At 33.5% G+C, this 19181-nt stretch overlaps 2 protein-coding genes and 1 long non-coding RNA gene across 6 annotated transcripts; all 3 read right to left on the minus strand.

The window, feature by feature from the left end:
- Window positions 1-5400: 5400 nt before the first annotated feature.
- Window positions 5401-6268, minus strand: LOC110822340 (uncharacterized). The gene is made up of 2 exons (XR_002541240.2): window positions 5936-6268; window positions 5401-5813 (listed from the first exon to the last, which is right to left on the minus strand). It is a non-coding gene; the product is annotated as an uncharacterized LOC110822340 (long non-coding RNA).
- Window positions 6269-7153: 885 nt separating this feature from the next.
- Window positions 7154-12777, minus strand: MAPKKK5 (mitogen-activated protein kinase kinase kinase 5). Of its 3 annotated transcripts, none has more exons than XM_022052440.2 (11): window positions 12058-12776; window positions 10850-11440; window positions 10685-10772; window positions 10425-10487; window positions 10158-10321; window positions 9943-10018; window positions 9279-9338; window positions 9080-9205; window positions 8319-8528; window positions 8146-8234; window positions 7154-7998 (listed from the first exon to the last, which is right to left on the minus strand). In XM_022052440.2, the coding sequence occupies exons 1-11, from the start codon at window positions 12558-12560 to the stop codon at window positions 7803-7805; spliced, it is 2166 nt and encodes a 721-aa protein (XP_021908132.1). In that variant the 5' UTR covers window positions 12561-12776; the 3' UTR covers window positions 7154-7802. The 3 variants fall into 3 exon arrangements, with proteins under 3 accessions (XP_021908132.1, XP_021908133.1, XP_021908134.1); XM_022052441.2 differs by having other exon boundaries at window positions 7781-7998; window positions 8136-8234; window positions 12058-12777; XM_022052442.2 differs by having other exon boundaries at window positions 7889-8024; window positions 8136-8234; window positions 12058-12777.
- Window positions 12778-13613: 836 nt separating this feature from the next.
- LOC110822529 (Ribosomal protein L25/Gln-tRNA synthetase, anti-codon-binding domain-containing protein) lies at window positions 13614-18281 on the minus strand. 2 transcript variants are annotated; one of them, XM_022052663.2, is made up of 3 exons: window positions 17814-18281; window positions 17581-17710; window positions 13614-14144 (listed from the first exon to the last, which is right to left on the minus strand). In XM_022052663.2, the coding sequence occupies exons 1-3, from the start codon at window positions 18198-18200 to the stop codon at window positions 13885-13887; spliced, it is 777 nt and encodes a 258-aa protein (XP_021908355.1). In that variant the 5' UTR covers window positions 18201-18281; the 3' UTR covers window positions 13614-13884. The 2 variants fall into 2 exon arrangements, with proteins under 2 accessions (XP_021908355.1, XP_021908356.1); XM_022052664.2 differs by having other exon boundaries at window positions 13614-14138; window positions 17814-18278.
- Window positions 18282-19181: the final 900 nt, after the last annotated feature.

Raw genomic sequence — 19181 nt, forward strand, 5'->3', positions numbered from 1 at the left:
CTAATAATTATCCTAGTGTGGAGAATAAATTAAATAAAGCAATAAAAGTTAAATTTACTTTGAAATTTGACTTAAACCTTCATGTGCCAAGAAAATCTGCACTTTAGATTATAAGTTAGTAAATTATAAGTTAGTAAAATATTATAAGTTAGTAAATTAAAAACATTATGAAATGTAATTAAATAAAACATTATTGATAGATTCCACATCATGCAGGTAAAAGAGAACTTACATACATTCTAGTTAGAAAATTTAGTTGGTGAAAAATTCTCATTTATTTTTTGTCATAATGTTTAGTAATGTAAGATATTTTTAATTTTTGAGGTAATTAATAATTAAATTATATAATAGCAATTAAGAACATCTTTATGGAGGAGTGGATATTATATATATATATATATATATATATATATATACACATACATATTTTTCCGAATAAATCATAAGAGAAATTGACTATACTCACCTATAAAACCCTAACTCTCATGTAGAGCTTCATCGATTCATCATCTTTAGCCTTACCTGTTAAATACAAAGCTATTTAGTACTGAATCAAATCATACATATATCTTTTATCCCTAAAACACTTTACACATTATTCGCGTGAATGGTAAACTTATGTGGGACCAACCTTAATCTAGCTCACGTAAAATCTAAGGTTGATTATACCAGCTGATTAGATTTACAATTAAATTCTAATATGAACGAATCGATAGAAGAATTGGAATAACTTATCCTACAAATTAATGAAACAACCTGTAAAGAATTAGATTTATCAAATCAATATGATCAAAAGGGGAACAAATAAAATAAAGCGATAGTAAAAAAAACTATTACCCCATAAAGCTCTCTCAGTAGAAATCTTTCACTAGATTGTAAACAACATCTGAACTAATCACGGCCTGAGATGTTATTCTATTAGATCCAAATATCTATTTGATTCTATTTGAATAAATATCACATCATGACAACATCCTCTCTCGATGAATATGAAATATGAGGAGCTTAAAGCTGGTGCTAAGAGCTTGTTAAATAGAATTTATGATAGAAGAGATGGACTTTCAAAAGTGAGCTATCTAGATAAGAATCTGTGAATTGCATTTTAGGCTCCTAAGCAAATAAACTGCAGAAGACCTTGTTGGGAAAATAGGACATGTACTGAAGGTGCACACCACAAAAGAATCCATATGATAGGTGGAATACCTAAGGGTTAAGATGGAGTTATACAAAACCAAGCCTTTGCATCCAGGAATTATGCTTATAAAAGCCAATTAAGAAGAACATTGGATGACTTTCTAATATGAGAAAATTGTTGATTTTTGTTATTTCTATAAGAAAGTCGGTCACCAGAATATCGAATATATGCAAGGACAACCCTCAATGATCATAACCCGTTAATAAAAGTTCTTAAGGCCCTATTGATACTAGCTTAAGGCAAAAACTACCCAATTGTTTAATAGATTGGCATTAGGAGGTTGGAGAGGATTTTAAGTCTGAACTGTGTCATCAAGTAATTTGAGTATCAGAATAATATCACTATTATCATTATATCATCTTGAGACATAATATATCTCACCATAAAAGAGTATATGAAAAGACTCATATTACTGTAACATACAATGTAATACCCGAAATTAATTTTTAAAAAATTTAAAATTAATGTATAAAATATAATTTTTAAATTTATGAATTTTTATTTAATGTAAAAATTAAAAAAAAAATAGGTGGATGATGAAATTAAAAATAATTTTAGAAAAAAAGTATTAAAATTTGGGTTTTGGGGTGTTTTTGAAAGAAAAATCAGAAACTGATGGTTAAAATATAATTTAAAAAAAATATGTCACGTAGGACTGCCCAATCAACAGTGCCGGTGAACCAGAGCGCGTCGCGTGGCAAGGCACAAAATTTGATTTTGAACATCCTCATAACTAAATCGGAGCAAAAGAACCTGCAGATGAGCCAAAAACTGCAGGTAAAACTCGGCGCTGCCACCGCAGAAGAAATCAAAAACCGTCTCTGATGAGACCCTTTCTGATTCTCATTTTGTATGATTTTTTCACCATTCTGTTTCCTGCAAGTTGACTGAAGAAAAATGCACAATCACGAAAGTGAGCCAGCGGAGCCGCCGCACCGCAGAATCATGCTATCGGTAAGCTTCTGTTTTTCAATTTTTTTGGGCCAACCGAGACTCCTTAACGTGCTTTCTAGCAGTGATGAGTATAAAACCAGCCAAAATATGCCAAAACTAGTCGAAAACAGCAAGTTCGAGGCAAACTGCCGTCCGGGTGGCATTGTCGTCGTTGGAGCACGGCAGTGCCGCCGTATCGGAATTTCGAAATTGGCCGTCAAAGATTTTTAACATCGATTTTGGATTTTTTGAGGTATTTCTAGGTACTTGAAGCGTGTTTTAACCTCTAAAGAAAAATTTAAAAAATCTGGGAACCGCCAGTAGACACAACTGAAAACTAAGTATTTCGGATATCGATTCGAGTAAGAATTCTTCACCCTATTTCTTATTATAGAATTGACGTCTAAATATAAATAATATGGCATTATCGTAATTTAAAAAATTTTGATAATTAATTACAGGTTACTAATGGAGTCGGAACCGGTTACTTAGCATTGTTTATCCTGTTTTAATTGATTGATTGATTTTACAATTTTAAATGCATGATAATATACTAGAGTTGGTAAGATGATTCAGTTGTGTTTCATTGATGCACGTGTTGCTTGTTTTATGTAATTTACAGTTAACTTGTAAAACTAAAAATTAAATATAAACGATGAATTGCTTGATTAAGTGAATGAATGAATGGTAGCCTTAATGGATATCCTAGAAGATGGTAAATGGACCAGGTACATAGAGAATCTTACTGTGAATATTGCCTCATACCAGATTGGGTATTGCGGGATGATATATTTTGGCGCTCATATCAAACAGGATATGGAGACGGTTCGTTTCACCATCATACCAGACGTGGTATTGAGAGATGATATTTTTAGCGCTTATACTGTATGGGGTATGAGAACAGCTGGTTAGTTGACAAAGTTAAATAAGGGTTCACGCGTAGTTGAGATATCCCTATGGACCCCCATGAATACTAGTAGGCAGATAAAAAAGGAAAGTTGTTGTTCTGGTTTACTGAGTATAAGATTATAATATTGTTTGTGTTATTGTCTCTATAGGTCAGTTTTGGAAATCTCACTACGGTATGTATGCAATAAATAATTTTATTTATGATAAATGAATTTAATTAAATTAAAAGCTCTATTAGTTGTTTTTATGATTTTTACTAATATTCATTTCTGTACTGGTAAGTAGTGTAACATTCTTACTGTACTAGTGTAACTCACTCTTTCATTAATCATTTCAGATCAATATCCTGATCCACAAGAGGGTTGCGAATAAGACACCAAGTTGTTTATTTTCCATTTATTTTTTTGATTTTTCATTTATTCTTTTAGAATGGTCATTCCAGTAACCTTATTGGGTATTATAAGTTATTGTGTAAGCAATATAAAATCTAACTTTATTATTTCACTTCCACATTCAATTCATAGTTTATTTCCTTTTATGTCTCGAGTCGTTACATACACTCCATCTATAAAAGGCCCTAACACAAACTATAATACGATAGCCAATTGCACATGAGGCAGCCTGACTTCCCAACACATAACTAACTAGGTAAAGCGTGATTTGTATATTAGAGAACTGACTCAATATATCCCACGAAAGCCACAAAGATTGCTCCCAAAACAAGCCCTTAAATCTAACATACTCGTAAGTTTACACACAACTTCTATTGCAAGACATGAGCCCATAATTACATACACAAACTCAGACCATAACTTATTTGCATTGAAATAAACCTCTCTCAAGACCATGAGGGTATCAAGACCAAAAAAGCCATCGCTCACCAACATCCATTATGCCAAAAGGTTGCACCACAAACATCCACAATTGAGAGAGACTGCACACGACCACCACATCACATGGAAATGGATCTCAAGAACACATAATGATTGGCAGACAAGATGGTATAATGGGGGGCGTATCACAATTTTAGGGGATATGTAAAAGTGGGTGTGGGATAGAAAGGGAGTACCACCACAAACATCCCCATTTTGTTTGATGTTTTTTTTTTTCCTCCTAATGCTGTGTAATTTTCTTTTAGTCGTTGGTTGTTGTACAAAACTTGTATTCTTAATAACTAATATATGTTACACGGCTTTAGGGAAAAAACTCATAAATACATTCACATATAAAAATATACACATATATTTTCTACTAATGATATGCCAAGATTTCAACCGATAATCCTGTGTGTGTGTGTGCGTATTAAAATGTTTGTGCAATTGATGTTTGGACAAACAATTATTGAAATTTGATGTTATGTTAAAGATTTGAACTTTTATTTTATGTTATATTTGAAAAACTAGTAACATATCAATAAATTATTAATACAATTTGATCAAAAAGGTTCGTAAGGAAACAAAAAAAAAAAGAACTACATAACTTAATTAGTTAATTTTTTATATAATTTTATTTTAGTAAATAACTACAAGTAACTATTTTCTATAATCTTCTCAAACGATGTGATAATTTGATAATTTCATTTTAATTTTTTATAATGATAAAATTTAAGAAAAAAAAATTACGCATTTAGATATTTAGTCTTTTATCATTATTAATTATATAATTCAGGTAGGACTGATGATATATGTGCTTTTTTTTTTTTTAACTTACTATTTCATATGTTAAATTTTTGAATATTCCATCATCAACTAAAGATTTGGACACATCTTTTCTTTAATCAAAACACTGGCTCTTAATTACTGTAATTAAAATGTTTGAGATATGTTAGTAAAAAATTAATAATTTCTTTAATTTTTTAAAAAGTTTCATTTAAAATTATTATTATTGGAGGAAAAAAAATATTTTGTATGAGTTCCACTTCACTATTGTGATGTTCAAATTCATCCACACATCAAAATTGTTTATAAAGACAAAATTGCATATTAAAAATGAAATTAACTTAAAATTGTAATATTATTTTATGTATGTATATATAATTATAAAATTAAAATTTCAATTAAATTAAACCTTAAATGTTCAAAGGGTAAAAAAGTTTTCATTAGTGGCTAACCCAATTACATACACGTCAAAAAGTGGTAGACTCCATTCCAAATTGTTCCATTTCTTTTTCTTTACAGCTGAGAATTCTCTTTCTGTCCCAAAAAAAAAAAAAGCAAACTTCTAGACCATTCATTCCTTTTCAAATGTTCTGATTATCTCATCCTAACCCTCATCGATCGGATATACAAACTGGGTTTCCACTCATTTCATTTTTTTGAAGAACAAAAAGAAGAAATCGGAATATATCTCAGACACCCAGTTCATGATCCTTGAAAAACTCTTGTTTCTGATATTCAAATATCATTTCTTGAAGACTAATTCAAGAAATTGAACCCTAAAATCTGCTAATGATTTAACCTTTTCAGAGCTTAATATAGTGAAGATAGTCTTCCTTCCATAAATATAAAATGGAAGGAAGGTAAGAAGAGAAATACATAAAACAGAGTTTGGCAGAGTGACTCTCAACTCAGTAAGAAGAAGAAGAAGAAGAAGAGATAATACAGAATAATAAGAAGCATAAATTACCTAGATTCGTAAAGTTTCAAAGATTTCCACGGTATATATTAAAGATAAATAAAAATATTCCGATGTAGAGAAGACAGGTGTGTTTTTCTAGCAAAAGTTGCAGCACAAGTAATTGAAGCAGCTCCCCGAGCAGTCATAGAAGCATGAACAGCTGCATAAAAGAGGAAAAAGAAAAAAAAAAAAAAAAAGAGGAAAAGAGGAAGAGATAGAGAAATCTGATAACTTCGAATATGAAATTGAGTTTAGAAAGAAAAATTAGGAAGAAGAAGATACCATTCGTTGATGGCTCTGTCTTGTTCATCTTCTTCAAACTGGATATTCTTGGTTGAAACTTCTATGGCCTGTGTTGGTGGAGGATCCATGGATGTCTGCGTCTGAAAGAGAAGAAATTTGGGGTTTGGGAACAATGGATGAGAGGGAGAGCTGACATATAAAATATCACGTGAATGCACCAACCCCTTGACGGCTCAAAGATGCCAAAATGAGTCCCTAAATTATCTTTTCTTAATTGTCATTAATTATAAAGTGGAAGGATCATTATACGGGTAATTAGTTATTTGGATCAAACGATAAATCTTTCGCTTCTTAGAAATTAGTCTCTCATTCAATAATACAGAATGACATGTATTATATTGTAATTTAAAAGACTTAAATAAAATAAAAGATAGATTATGTATATTTAACCAAGCTTTTTATTTTTTATTAAATAATTTACTTAATTATTATTTTTTAATATTATTTTAAATTAATAATAAATAATTTAATTGAATATACAAACATAATATTTTATCAATCTAAACAAAAATATCTGTTATTATTATACATTAATTTATAATTTTTTTAAATATAATATACTTTTATTATTATCATACAACATCATACATGAATAAATTATTATGAAAATAATTCAAATAAGTCCTTAATTATTTTTAAATTGTTTTGTCCGTAAATTTTCTCTCAAAAAATATAAAAAAAAATAATAATAATTTGGTCAAAAATTAAAAAAAATATAATTAATCAGTCAATTCAAACGTTGTTTTAAATTAAGGTGAACGGCAAAAAGTCAAATAAAGTTTAATTATCATACATAAATTTACTAGTAAGATAGCTTAGGAAACCCCTTAAATTATTTAACCCTTGAATTTTTAAGGGAATCACATCAATAAATTCAAATTACAGTAAAAAAAAAAAGCAAGCTTAAAATTCATATATTTTAAAAATTATATGAAATTTACATACATGCAATAAAGAAATTTACAATTTCAATCCACAACTTTTATAGAAATTACAAAAATATTAGTCAAATTTTACTCATTAACAGAGTCTCCAAACTTTATTCGTAAGATGGAGAGTGGTATATCTTTAAGTGCACAAGTTACTTTCAATTTCAATCTGTTTCACATTTTGGGTAAGAAAAAAAAATAATTACCAACATGATTATGCCAACAAAAATTATATCATTCATTTATAGTTTTCAAAAAAAAAATAAATAAATTATGAGCAAGAGTCATATATTATATATATATATATCAATTCATACACTAATCTTCTCCAAGTTCTTATTACACTCATTTATTTAAAGAAATGAAACAAAATTCCTTAAATAATTTTTAACTACTTAGACCCAAAAAAAAAAAAAATATAGAATTTATAGTTCTAAATATACTATATATGCTACACAAGTGTATAGCCAAAAAATACAAGAAAGTAAGACCTGTTGTTGTAACTTTCAGAGTGCTCCTGGTAACATCATAAACCTGATATGTACCCCTAAAAGAAGAACTAACAATTCATTCAGGCTTCAACTTACATGGAGGAAAAAGACTTGGAAGCATTAAAACTGGGTGGATATACATAAAGAGAGCGCTTCTTGTCTCCTTGCACAAGCTCTCCATTTGTTAATAGTGTATGCATACAAAAAACCTACTTCTATGTTTCCAAGCCCCGGTTACATCCAGGATTGAATAGGATGGAAAAAAATATATGTGCTTTCAGAAACGTCCGGAATTGGCGAGAATGATATCAAGACATACCCATTTTCGCCGGCGGAATCTACAGCAGCAGCAGCAGCAAGTCACATATATATACACTAGACCATCCATTTGAAGTCAGCAACAACAATCTACTTCCTCTCCTTGTGTTATCTCCCCAAATGGGTATTTCTCGTACAACAACTTGTATTATTGGATATGCTTGCAGATATGCTGAGATGATGAGTGTGGATTGCTGATCGCGGAGAAGGTGAGGTAGGAAGACCCTCAAGAGTAGAACGTGGGGAATAGCGGGAGGCCAATGTTAAGTCGGGAGTTTCATACTGAAATCTTTGTCCAATCTCACTGAAGAAAAAGAAGAATCCATGAAGCTGTAGCCGGTGAGCACAAGTCAAGAATTACCAATTTTTATAAATTTATTAAACTTTACAGTTGTGCCAGACAGATATGGTGGTAAACGCAGATTGTAGTTAGGAACGTACTAAATTTTACCTATCAGCACTCCCCTTGTTCGCACTTGGAAATACTGGCAAAGGATCAAGTTTAAATTCCAACTGGCGTCTTGGACTTGGGGTCTTATCCTGTCCACACAACAACAGTTTTTAGATGTATATCATAATTTTATGAAACTCTACCAAAAATAATTTTTTTTTGCATATATTTACCATCAATTTCGTTCCGGTAAGCAACTGGGAGGAAGGTGAGACATCTGGCTGCTGTGAGTTCTTCAAGAATCGATGTTCCAGTAGCATGTAAGCCGATGGCCTTTCAGCAGGATTTCTTCTGAAACAGCACCTCAGAAAATCCTTGCACTCAGGCGACAATGATTCAGGTATAGGTGGTGTATCCTTCATAACCTTAAACATTGCTGCAGCCTGCAAAAGATAGATACTTACACATCTTCACAAACAAAACAAGACAAAAAGAATTCAGCATAAATTGAATCATATAAATTGATTAGTCTCAATGAATGTTTCACTTTGGATTGCTCAGTCCAAACTACAGTTGGACATGCCACATGGCACAAAGTGATGTTCATCCCTCTGAGGATGGCACATGCGAAGGCAGCAAACCCACCCATGGACATTCTTTCTATGCAACCATCAGAAATCTTACCCACAAAAGACGCATGCAAAGATCTGGAAATATAAATTAAATAACAAGAAAACAATAATACAATGCGGCCTGCGCCAGATTTCATTTGGAGCAACAAAATAGTTGCAATTCATCCAATATGCCAATATAACTGACCACAACTTCCGAGTCTTCTGGGAAGCGACCAAGAATTAGCTGAACATACTGACAACATCACACCATCCAATATGATTTTCTTTCAATAAGAATCCATCTCAATCATCATGTGAATAATTTTGTAACACAAATTGCATTTCATGACGAAGCACACTCGGAAACATAAGGTACTTACCCCTTCATACTCGCTCCAAGGGGGTTTCCCAGTGAACATCTCAATAATTGTACAACCCAAACTCCAAATATCCACAGCAAATGCAAGATCGGAGTTGTTATCTTTCTGCATCACAGCTTGCATGAGCTGTAAAGAAGCAAATTGTATCAGTATGATAGAACTATTGGGTCACTGCTTAGTGATGTGAGCAAGAAAATACCTCTGGAGCCATCCAATACGGACTTCCCTTTAAAGAGAGGTCAGCTCTTTGTCCACTAAGCTGGGAAACATATAAAATCCCAAATTATTTATATCCAATGTAGAAATAAAAAATTGAGCTCAAAGGTAGAAATGTGTGATAATAAAAATGATAAGAATAGTTGAAGATATCTATATATGATCTCGGATTACCACTAAACTTGTAATCACCTCTAGGTTACATCCAACTAATATTACCATACATAAAAATAGCTAATTGATGATACAACTTAACTGAATTCTGTGCTTCCATATATGGGGGCATCAAAATTGAAGATAAGTCAAATGAAATCAATTCAAAGTACAGTGCCATGATTCCTTTTAAGGGGAGATACACATCAAAGGTGCAGAAAATAAATTCCTAGAATGTGTCATGTTTCCATAAACTCTCACAACCTCCAAACAAAAATCTTGGTCAAATCCTAACCAAACTTTGCATGGTAAATTTCAGTTAAGTATTTCTAGGTTCATGCACAGGAATCATCAATACAAAAAAGAAAAATGGAAAGAAGCAACAGATAATTATAATATCTCTAACATACATGTAACTAAGTTTTGAAGAGTTCCACGTGAACAAAATATATTAACTTGCTGAAAGTTTTGGCAGATCAAATCTCAAAACTCACATGCTTAGACATCCCGAAGTCTGCAAGTTTGACAACTCCAGATGCATCAACGAGCAAATTAGCCCCTTTGATGTCCCTATATGTACAAGAGAAACAAACTACTAAGTCTTCAAACATGTACAATATCCCACTTGATTCAATGTATTATTATAAGTTGCAATGATAACTTCAAGCTTAAACTGCTTCTAAATTTCCATGCAAGAATGTTTTTTTACCTGTGAATTGTCTTTTTGCTATGCAAGTAAGCCAAGCCAGAAAGGATATGACGAGTAAAATTGCGGACAATAGACTCCGTCATAGCTCCACAATGATCACGGACATATTTATTAATTGAACCAGGGTGGACATACTCCAAATATATGTAGAAACGATCATCAGCCTGCAAATGCATAAAACTATATTATAACTCGAATTATCAGTGATGTTCTAGCAAGTACGTCTGGACTGTGAATATCTAAACATGCAAATGAAAGAGTACGCACTATTCCACTGCCATAATACTGCACAATGTTTGGATGCTGCAGCTGGCTGAGAACATTTATTTCCTGAAACAAATGGACGAAGTAAGAGAATGCCGTTGAGAAACAAATCTATACTGCCTAAAAATGTAATAGGGTGCATAACCTGCTGCCAAGAAGAAAATCATATTGATAATATGCATGTGATCAATCCTCTGCATGCATATTTATGTAACACAAATCTCCTCAATAAGTTGTTGACTATTATAAATGCCGGAAATAACCTGCTCTAACTGCTTTATACATTCTGCAGACTTTGGGTCATCGTGAAGTAGCTCAACTTCCTTCATTGCACATAATGCTCCAGTTTCTCTGTAATACAAAACAATCTCACTTAAAATGAATGAACCAAAAAGAACTAGCATAAAAGATAAGCAGAACTTAGATACCGGTTGCTGGCAACATAAACACTCCCAAATGTACCACGCCCAATAAGCTTTCCTTTTTGCCACTGACAATTCATAGGCAATGATTCTGGCTTAGATGGAGCTTGGGAAATGGGAGCTGATGTTGAAGGCAACGAAGCTCCTGGAGGAAGAGGTAGCGGGTGGACATTGGTACATTCACGCAGGGTGAAGGAGGGATCTATGGATAACCTGGGATGCATTGGTGAAGAAGACCCACTGAGGCTACCAGGATGTAGGCGTGGGCTTCTATTTGGACTGTGAATGGGAGAATTATCAGTGCTAATCCCAGCATAATCAAAGAATGATGGCGAAAGGAACCCTGGAATATCTGTGGTTGGCATCTCAGGAGCAGACCATCCTTGATTTCTACAAGGAGCCACGCCCCCCTTATGGTATGGGAATATATCATTGAGACTTTTTCTCTGAGGACTGCATACAGGACTTGAGAAGGGGCTCGTAGGAGCACTCCTAGTAGGAACATCTATCCAGTACGTATTCCCAGAGGTCGCCATATTAGTCTGATCTTTATGCATTTTGACACGGGATTTCATGTCTGAATGTTCTGCTGCCTTCCTGGTATCACCACAGGAAAATACACAATGATGATGTAAGTCAATAAAGATTAACTTACAATCAATAAACAATAGTTCCATGCATGATGAACATAAACCTCCTGAAATAAACTCATCTTCTACAGTGCCTTTGTCAATGATTCTAGATGCATGAACAAATGAGTCAAATACAATAAGATGAAAGACGTGAGGTTTCGGACCCGGAATTGAATAACTAAACTATTTAATCATACGGGAATATTATTTTTGCTGTATTGTTTAAACATTGTTTTCTTTGAACAGCAGTACATATTACCGGGAATGATAAAAGCTTTGAAGAAAATATTTGCACATGTAACTGAAGCCATAAGATTGGATAAGTCCGTTCTATCCAGGGAAATTATCATAACGAAGAGCAGACACGATTAAGTTACAGAAAAGCGAGGAATAAACCGAACTAGCAAAAGAAAAGATGATGACTAATACATCTCTCCAGACTTTTATTCCAAATCTTCTTATTACTACATTCAGGACGTATCTATTCGACATTAAAGTTATAAATCCCTCGTTCAAAAAAGAAGGAAGAACAGAGAAACATAAGAACCTCAAAAACAAATATAAGGAAAAGGAAAAATTTACCTGGCTATTGGAGAATTTGGAAGAACTCCGTCTCCAGCCCCATCTGCTCTATCCCTATCCCTATTCCTATTCCTATCTCTGTCTCTGTCATCCACACCTTTACCGAGGCCGACATCCCTGGGGGAAGGAAGAGAGGAGACGAGTGTTTCCGCTTCGGGCTCGGGCAAGGGGAGAGGCAGGGGCAACGGCATAGCCACCGCAGAGGAAGAACCCGAGGTGGTGGAATATGCGCTGGTAGAGCGGGAGAGTTCCTTCATCTGGGCAGCGGAGACATCATGGTCGGAGAGGTGACGTAACTTCCTCTGTCGCGTGAGCTTACGGTGACCAAATCTGAAGCCGGTGCCGCCGCCACCTCTGTGGCTGTGATGATGGCGACGGTCGGGTGTATTAGAGGGGGAAAAGTGATCAGGAGAATAGGAGGACGAATGCTTGGCAGATAATGATGAGACGGAAGAGGAAGAAGAAGAAGGGGAGGAGAAGGAAATGTTCTGCAACCAGCGCATGGCCAGAAATCATGGTATGGAAACTCAAAAAGTATGACGAAAGAACACGGAGCTATTTAAGATGTTGAGACGAAGGAGGGGAGATGGGAAGAGAAGAAAATGGAGAAGATCCATGAAAGGGGTAACAACTAACGGTAAAGGGAGGGGGTTTAGGGAAACGGAACGGAGACAGAGAAGGGGGTGGAAGGTGAACGCGGTTAATGTGAAGGAAAGTGTTGGTGTGGTTGAAAAAGAAAGGGTGGGTGTGAAAACTGTTTTCTATTTTTCAGCTGTTAGTTAATTAGTTGGTTATTCTCTAAACTGTAAACTCTAAAGTCACTTTTTTTTAAAATTAAAAATTAAAAAAAAAAAAAAAGATTCACAAAACACAATAAAACTCGTTCCAACTAAATTTTTAATTTTATTAAAATTCTAATTTAATAATTTATATACTTATTTACAAATTACGTGGAAACTTACAAGACAAAATTGCAGCATACCTCAAAAAGTCAAACAGTGTATTTGGGGTTTGGCTGATCTAAAAGCTCTATTAGGACCGACTTTCGAGCGTATTGACCAAACTACCTCTAAACTCTTTTGAAACAATTTGAGTTTATTAATATTATTTATTTATTTATTTATTTATTATATTATATTATATTAAATAATAATTTTATGGTTTGCAATCATAACTATCAAATCTTCTGATTGAACCGGTCTCGAAAACAAACCATTAAAAAAATTGTCAAGCGGTCAAAACCTAAATGAATTGGTCAAATAATTTTGATGTCAAGAGTCCCGATTTCGGTCAAAACGGACACACGAGGAACGGGCGGTCCAGCCCATTGCTATCATTTCACAACGACGTCGTATTTGGCCACACAGAGCAAAAAAAAAAATACAGATTCAGCAGTAATAAATAAAAGTTTTTCCTTTGCTGTTTTAAGAGAATACTATTGGTCAATTCTTATGGAATTTTAGCTTTCTATGTTCGTCTCAGTATATAATTAATTATATTATTATTTTAAATTTATCAATAGTACGAAGTTGTATTATTACTAAGGAAATGCATAATTCTCCTAGTCAACAACCACCTTTCAATTCAAACCAACTCCACCCGTGGGGTTTTTAAGGGACTACTACTACAAAACAAATGTAGTAATGCTGCGATCATACCTGCAAACAGTGTTCAAGAACCCCACTTGTTCCAAGTCATCGCAATGAGAAAAAGTATTATCTACTTGCGAATCACTAAACACCACCTTCAAAACAAAAAATTTTCTACACAACCAAAAGAAAGATTTATTTCTACTTCTTTGAATCATGCTCTGTCAAATTTTTGGAGCTACTCAGAGATTCCATCTTCCGCACCATCGTGTTTTTCAGGTTTTGAGGCTTCCAAATTGGTGGCTGCCACCTTACAAATTGGAATGCTGTTATTCTTACTTAGAAGCCTCAGGGAAGGATGAACCTCAATGTCACTCATGAACACCCTGTCTCCAATATCAAGATTGCTCACATCCACCTCAATTTTCGGAGGAATGTGTTCAGCAGGACAAAGATACTTCAGGGTAGTTCTTATCTTATTCAAGTAGCCCCCTGTTACTCCAATATGTACAAAATTAACAAAGATTTAGCGCATTGAAAAGGGGTACCAACAGAAAATATAACTACCATGATTATTCTAATGATTAAGAAAGGAATAAATAATTAAATGAAAATTAATTCCTAAGGCTGGAAAGTGGAAACTACCAATTCATCCAGGCAGAAACCTTTGATTATGAAAGTGTTAGAAGCTTAAAACATCTTAACTACCAAACTGAACTTATTACAATGATACAGACGACAGCAATTCCAAAAACCATAGAACTGGAGAAAAAGGAGATATATACTATTTCCTATTTCCTTTGGTCCCAATGATAATTTGGCAAATGAAAAATTACTTGCGACAAGGGAAAGTTAGACAAACATAGAAATAAAACTAAATATGCCGAGCATAGAAAACATTTTACCACTGTTGGTAATTGTTTTTTTCCACACAAAACCGTGTCCAACAGTCATGCTAATGTTCTATTTATTGTTCTAAGTTTGTCAAACCTCTTGCACAAAACAGTTGTATAAGATAATTATCATAGAATAGGCCCAAATAATAGTTTTCTCTTCTAGATTAATTATGTTGCAATTGAGCAATTAATAAATGATTTATCTAATTACTTTATTATTTCCAAAAGGCAAGGTCGAAGATAGGAAAGTAAGGTAAACTGAAATCCTGCTTTGAACAGACCCCATCAATATCCCTTCAATTCCCACAACGGAATAGAATTAGATTTTGTTTACAGCAAACCGACAATAAAATTTTATCTCACTTAAATAAATTGAGCATAAAAAGTTCGCCTCAGAATGAATTTGATTGTTGAACTAAATCATGATATTATTCAATATTTTTGGATATGCAATTGAACCACAGCATTTGAGAAAAGACAAAAAAAAATGAAAAACACGTTTTAAACATCTGCCCCCCCCCCCCCCCCCCTGCAAACTATCAATTTCATCTCCAAATTCCTCATATCCTATGGTCCTTAACTGCATTGATCCAATTCCCTATCAAATTCATTTCATGCTAGTTCCATAATTAGAAAACTCCTTTTTTTCTTAGTTTTTTGAGATGATAATTTGGAATAATTCTATGAAATAAAAGGGGACTTTGTAAATGAATTCATACTTCTTTGAGGAATTGTTAAAAAAATTAATTTAAACTTTTGTCGAGAATATCTTAATTGACTTATATGTAATGATGGATAAATTATGTTTAATTTTATCTCTGCATGTGTCATAATCCTAGAACTAATCTGATCAGCTCATAAATATTTGGCCTACAATTGACAAAATAGACACCCATCTCATGATGGATAAATTATGTTTAATTTTATCTCTCCATGTGTCATAATCCTAGAACTAATCTGATCAGCTCATAAATATTTGGCCTACGGTTGACAAAATAGACACCCATCTCATGTTGAAATAAATAATTAGGTCAGTTCCTTTCCCATTAAGAAGCCACCATGGAAATTTATATCTATCAAGGAAAGGCTTTTGCGGACAGTGATTAGAATCAAACATGGGCAAGAGGACAGTGGTCCAAGGAACGAATTGTTTGGAGAGTCTCGTGGATATGATTTATGGAACAGCATTAAAAGCAAGGTGGGATAAATTTTGTTACTCCATCCCTTCTAGCGTCATCTAAAAACAAGTGGTTTGATGGTGGCAACCTGAAGTGTGCTCTCGATGGAGAGGAGAAAAAAGAAAGAGAGACAAATCTATGCAGGCCTGCCACAGTATCATCAAGTCAATGGTTTTTGGGAATCTTCTTAGGCACCTTAATGCCTGGGAGAAAGAGGAATATTTTAGAATTCTTTATTTTCTTTCCCAGTACGGCATCTCACCACACTGCTGATGAATAAGTTCCAGATCCCAGCAGCTCATTTTCTATAAAATTCTTGAACATGGATCCCCCTCACTGTTCGAGATGTCATCCCTTGGAAGCTCATTTGAAAGTTTAATGTGTCTCTTTGAATTGTGTTCTTTGCTTCAGAGACAATGAGGAGGATTCTGTATCGATGATAATCTGAGCAAAGGGAAAAGACTGTAATAACTGCATGTTATTTGTGCAAGAGGCAGTTAAAACTCCCGATCCCTTTCTTTTATGTTGCCACTTCATCTCCCACCCATTATGAAATGCTCGACTTCCTTGTGTTGAGTAAGATGATTACTGGTTCTGCCACTAGTGACATTTGGATTTTATCTGGGGTGGAAAGAGAAGGAAAAACTCTCTCTCATTTCTTTACCATCTTATGGATTATTTGGAAAGAGAAGGAAAAGATGCTTTTAATGATGAAAGTGAAGGGGACTCCTAGAGGGGCTTTTTTTGCATGGGAGACAATGTGGGAGCATATTCTCACTTTGAATATACTGATTAAGAGGGAAAGATTCTCAAAAATGAGTGTTATTTATGCAAAAGTGAAGCAGAGTCTTGTAATCTCATCCTCCTCTGGTGTCCTTTTGCTCATCATCTTTGGTCACTGGTTTACAGATTATTGGGGTTGGACTGGGTTATTTCATGCACAATGAAAGATGAGAATTGGGCTTGGGAGGGTACCCAAAATGGTAAGCAATCTATCAGACTTATCCTCTTGGCTACTCTTCGGACTATTTGGAATGAGAGGAATAGGAAAGCTCTGATAGATTTAAGGATACATGGTTCAATATCCTAAGTTTTTTAATAAAAGATCAACCATTTTATTCAGACGAGGATCTTGGGACCTAATAGAGATTTTGCTAGAGATGTAAATACTCTTGTATATGAGTTGCACTATGCTCTTTGTATATATTATTATCCTTTTTCTTCTCCCAAATCTCTTGTTACTAGGTGGCAGCTCCTTGGTGCCTTCTTAATATACTGACCGTTGTTCTCTCAAGAAAAAAAAAATTCAACATTAATAATTAAGTTGAACTCCTTTCTATCAATTTAATGTTTACAATTAAAAGGATAATTCATCACCTACCTCACTTAATTCACACTTACGAACACAGAAACGACGAAATATTTTTATCTCTGGACACTACTAAAATGTTCTCAGCAAATTTCTTGTTCCAGAAAGCTCATTCTAAGCTGCACGGTTACATCTAACTGCCAGCTCAACCTAACGGTTGATAGTGACAAAATCATCTCTAAATTAAAGGAAACACAGCACTAAAATTGGGAATTTAGGACCCACGATCCTAACAATCTATAGAGCATCAAAACATCTTTTCTGTCCAAAAGATTTGCACAGAATACAAAATAGACAATTTTCAGATATAAAATTCTAAACTCTTGCTAGCAAAGAAAATGCTAAAGCAAGCTGTAGATAACTGAAAAGCAAGCAAGTATGGTGCGCAGGCATATAAATTGATATTGCAATTTGATGTTTGCAGCATCCCCATCACAAGAACAAGTTAAACATTCCATATGGGAATCGAATAAAAGAGAGATTATATTTACCTTTACTGAGACCTGGAGATTTATCTATTCCTTTGAAAATTACAGGAACGTCAACCTTCAATTCCGTTCCCTCATCGGCCCATACAAAAACCAAATTCAATATCTTCCCGGTTTCTTCATTCCTGTGAATCTATCAACCAGTCCCACGAAAAGAAATAATAATTCTTAATAATAAATATCAAATATTTCCTGGAGAAAAACAGAAAAAGAGACAAAGATATAAAACGCCTTGCCTTGATGGGGAGGACTCTGCCGGATTCAAGTAGTACAGACGACCCGGAACCGGCGCGGATCTGGAGCGGGAAAGTCGTGGAGCAGAAGAAGGGAAGTTGTACAGACTTGATTATGGACTGAATCTGATCTTTCTCTGTTGTCAGCAGCTGCTTCCTAGAAGCGAATCGGTTTGCCGGGTCTTTATCGAGGAGGCTCTGAGAAAATACAACAGCCGGGATCCGACCCTGAACTCGGTCCTTGGCAGATACTCCGCTTCCTCGTAGCTCGCGAGGGATCGCTTGGATCGTGTGATACGCACAAGCTCGAGAGAATAGTGGAGGTGAGGGCGTTAAGGATGTAGCGCAGTGAGGCACCTTAGTTGTTAGGCCCCGCCACCACTTGGCCATTTCCGCTCTGTGAGTTGAGTGCAGAGCTCCGTCGTTGAAGATGGACGGGAGGGTTTTTGTGAATCAGGGGGTTTAAGCTTTTGGGCCTTGTTGGGCTTGTAATGATTGCACTTAAATCATTATTCCTTTTCATTTGAAAAATAATTATTAAAATATTAATATCCATTAATTTAAAATTTATTAATATAATTTTCTTATAAACAAATATTTAACAGAAATAATTAAGTACTTCATTTCTAATTTTCTTGTAATTAATATTTTCTAATATATTTAATTAATACATTATTGGCATTCATTTAAAATTAGTAATATATATAATAAAACCCGGGTAGTTTTCATAATTAATATATTATTAAATGCGTTATTTTAAAAAAAATAAAAAATTTATCTACCTTTTAAGTAGCTTAAAGAATTTACTACTTTTAAATTTTTTTTTTTATTTTTGTCTGTGCACATATACAGATATATGTATATGTATATACATGTGTACATATATATTAAATATACATAATGCTATTTTCCCATATGCTACACTTAATCTAACTCATAAGCCCCACATAAAATAATAATAATAATAATAATTAAATTAATATGTGCTATTAAGCCTATCTTTGTTGTATGCATATACATATATATATATATATATTTGAAATTATCCCTATTAAAAATTACATAAAAGTCATTATATGGCCTTTTTTTTTTAATCATTTGTCAAACTTTTAATTTTAAAATGACCAAAAGAGATAACTCATAATCTTACTGATTGTCTTCACTTATCAAATCAAAATGTCAAGATATCTTAAAAAAGAATAGAAAGCTAACTTAAAATTACAAATAAATAAATAAATAAATCAAATAGTAAAGATAATTTAACTTTTTTTTATAAAATTTCAAAAAATATATATAATGCATTAAATTTTGGTAATATTTATTTATATTTTAAATAATAATTTGCATTTCATTTTTTTTTATATTTATTAT

The sequence above is a fragment of the Carica papaya genome, chromosome 4 (assembly GCF_054855325.1).
Source record: "Carica papaya isolate Zhongbai chromosome 4, ASM5485532v1, whole genome shotgun sequence".
Classification (NCBI taxonomy): domain Eukaryota; kingdom Viridiplantae; phylum Streptophyta; class Magnoliopsida; order Brassicales; family Caricaceae; genus Carica; species Carica papaya.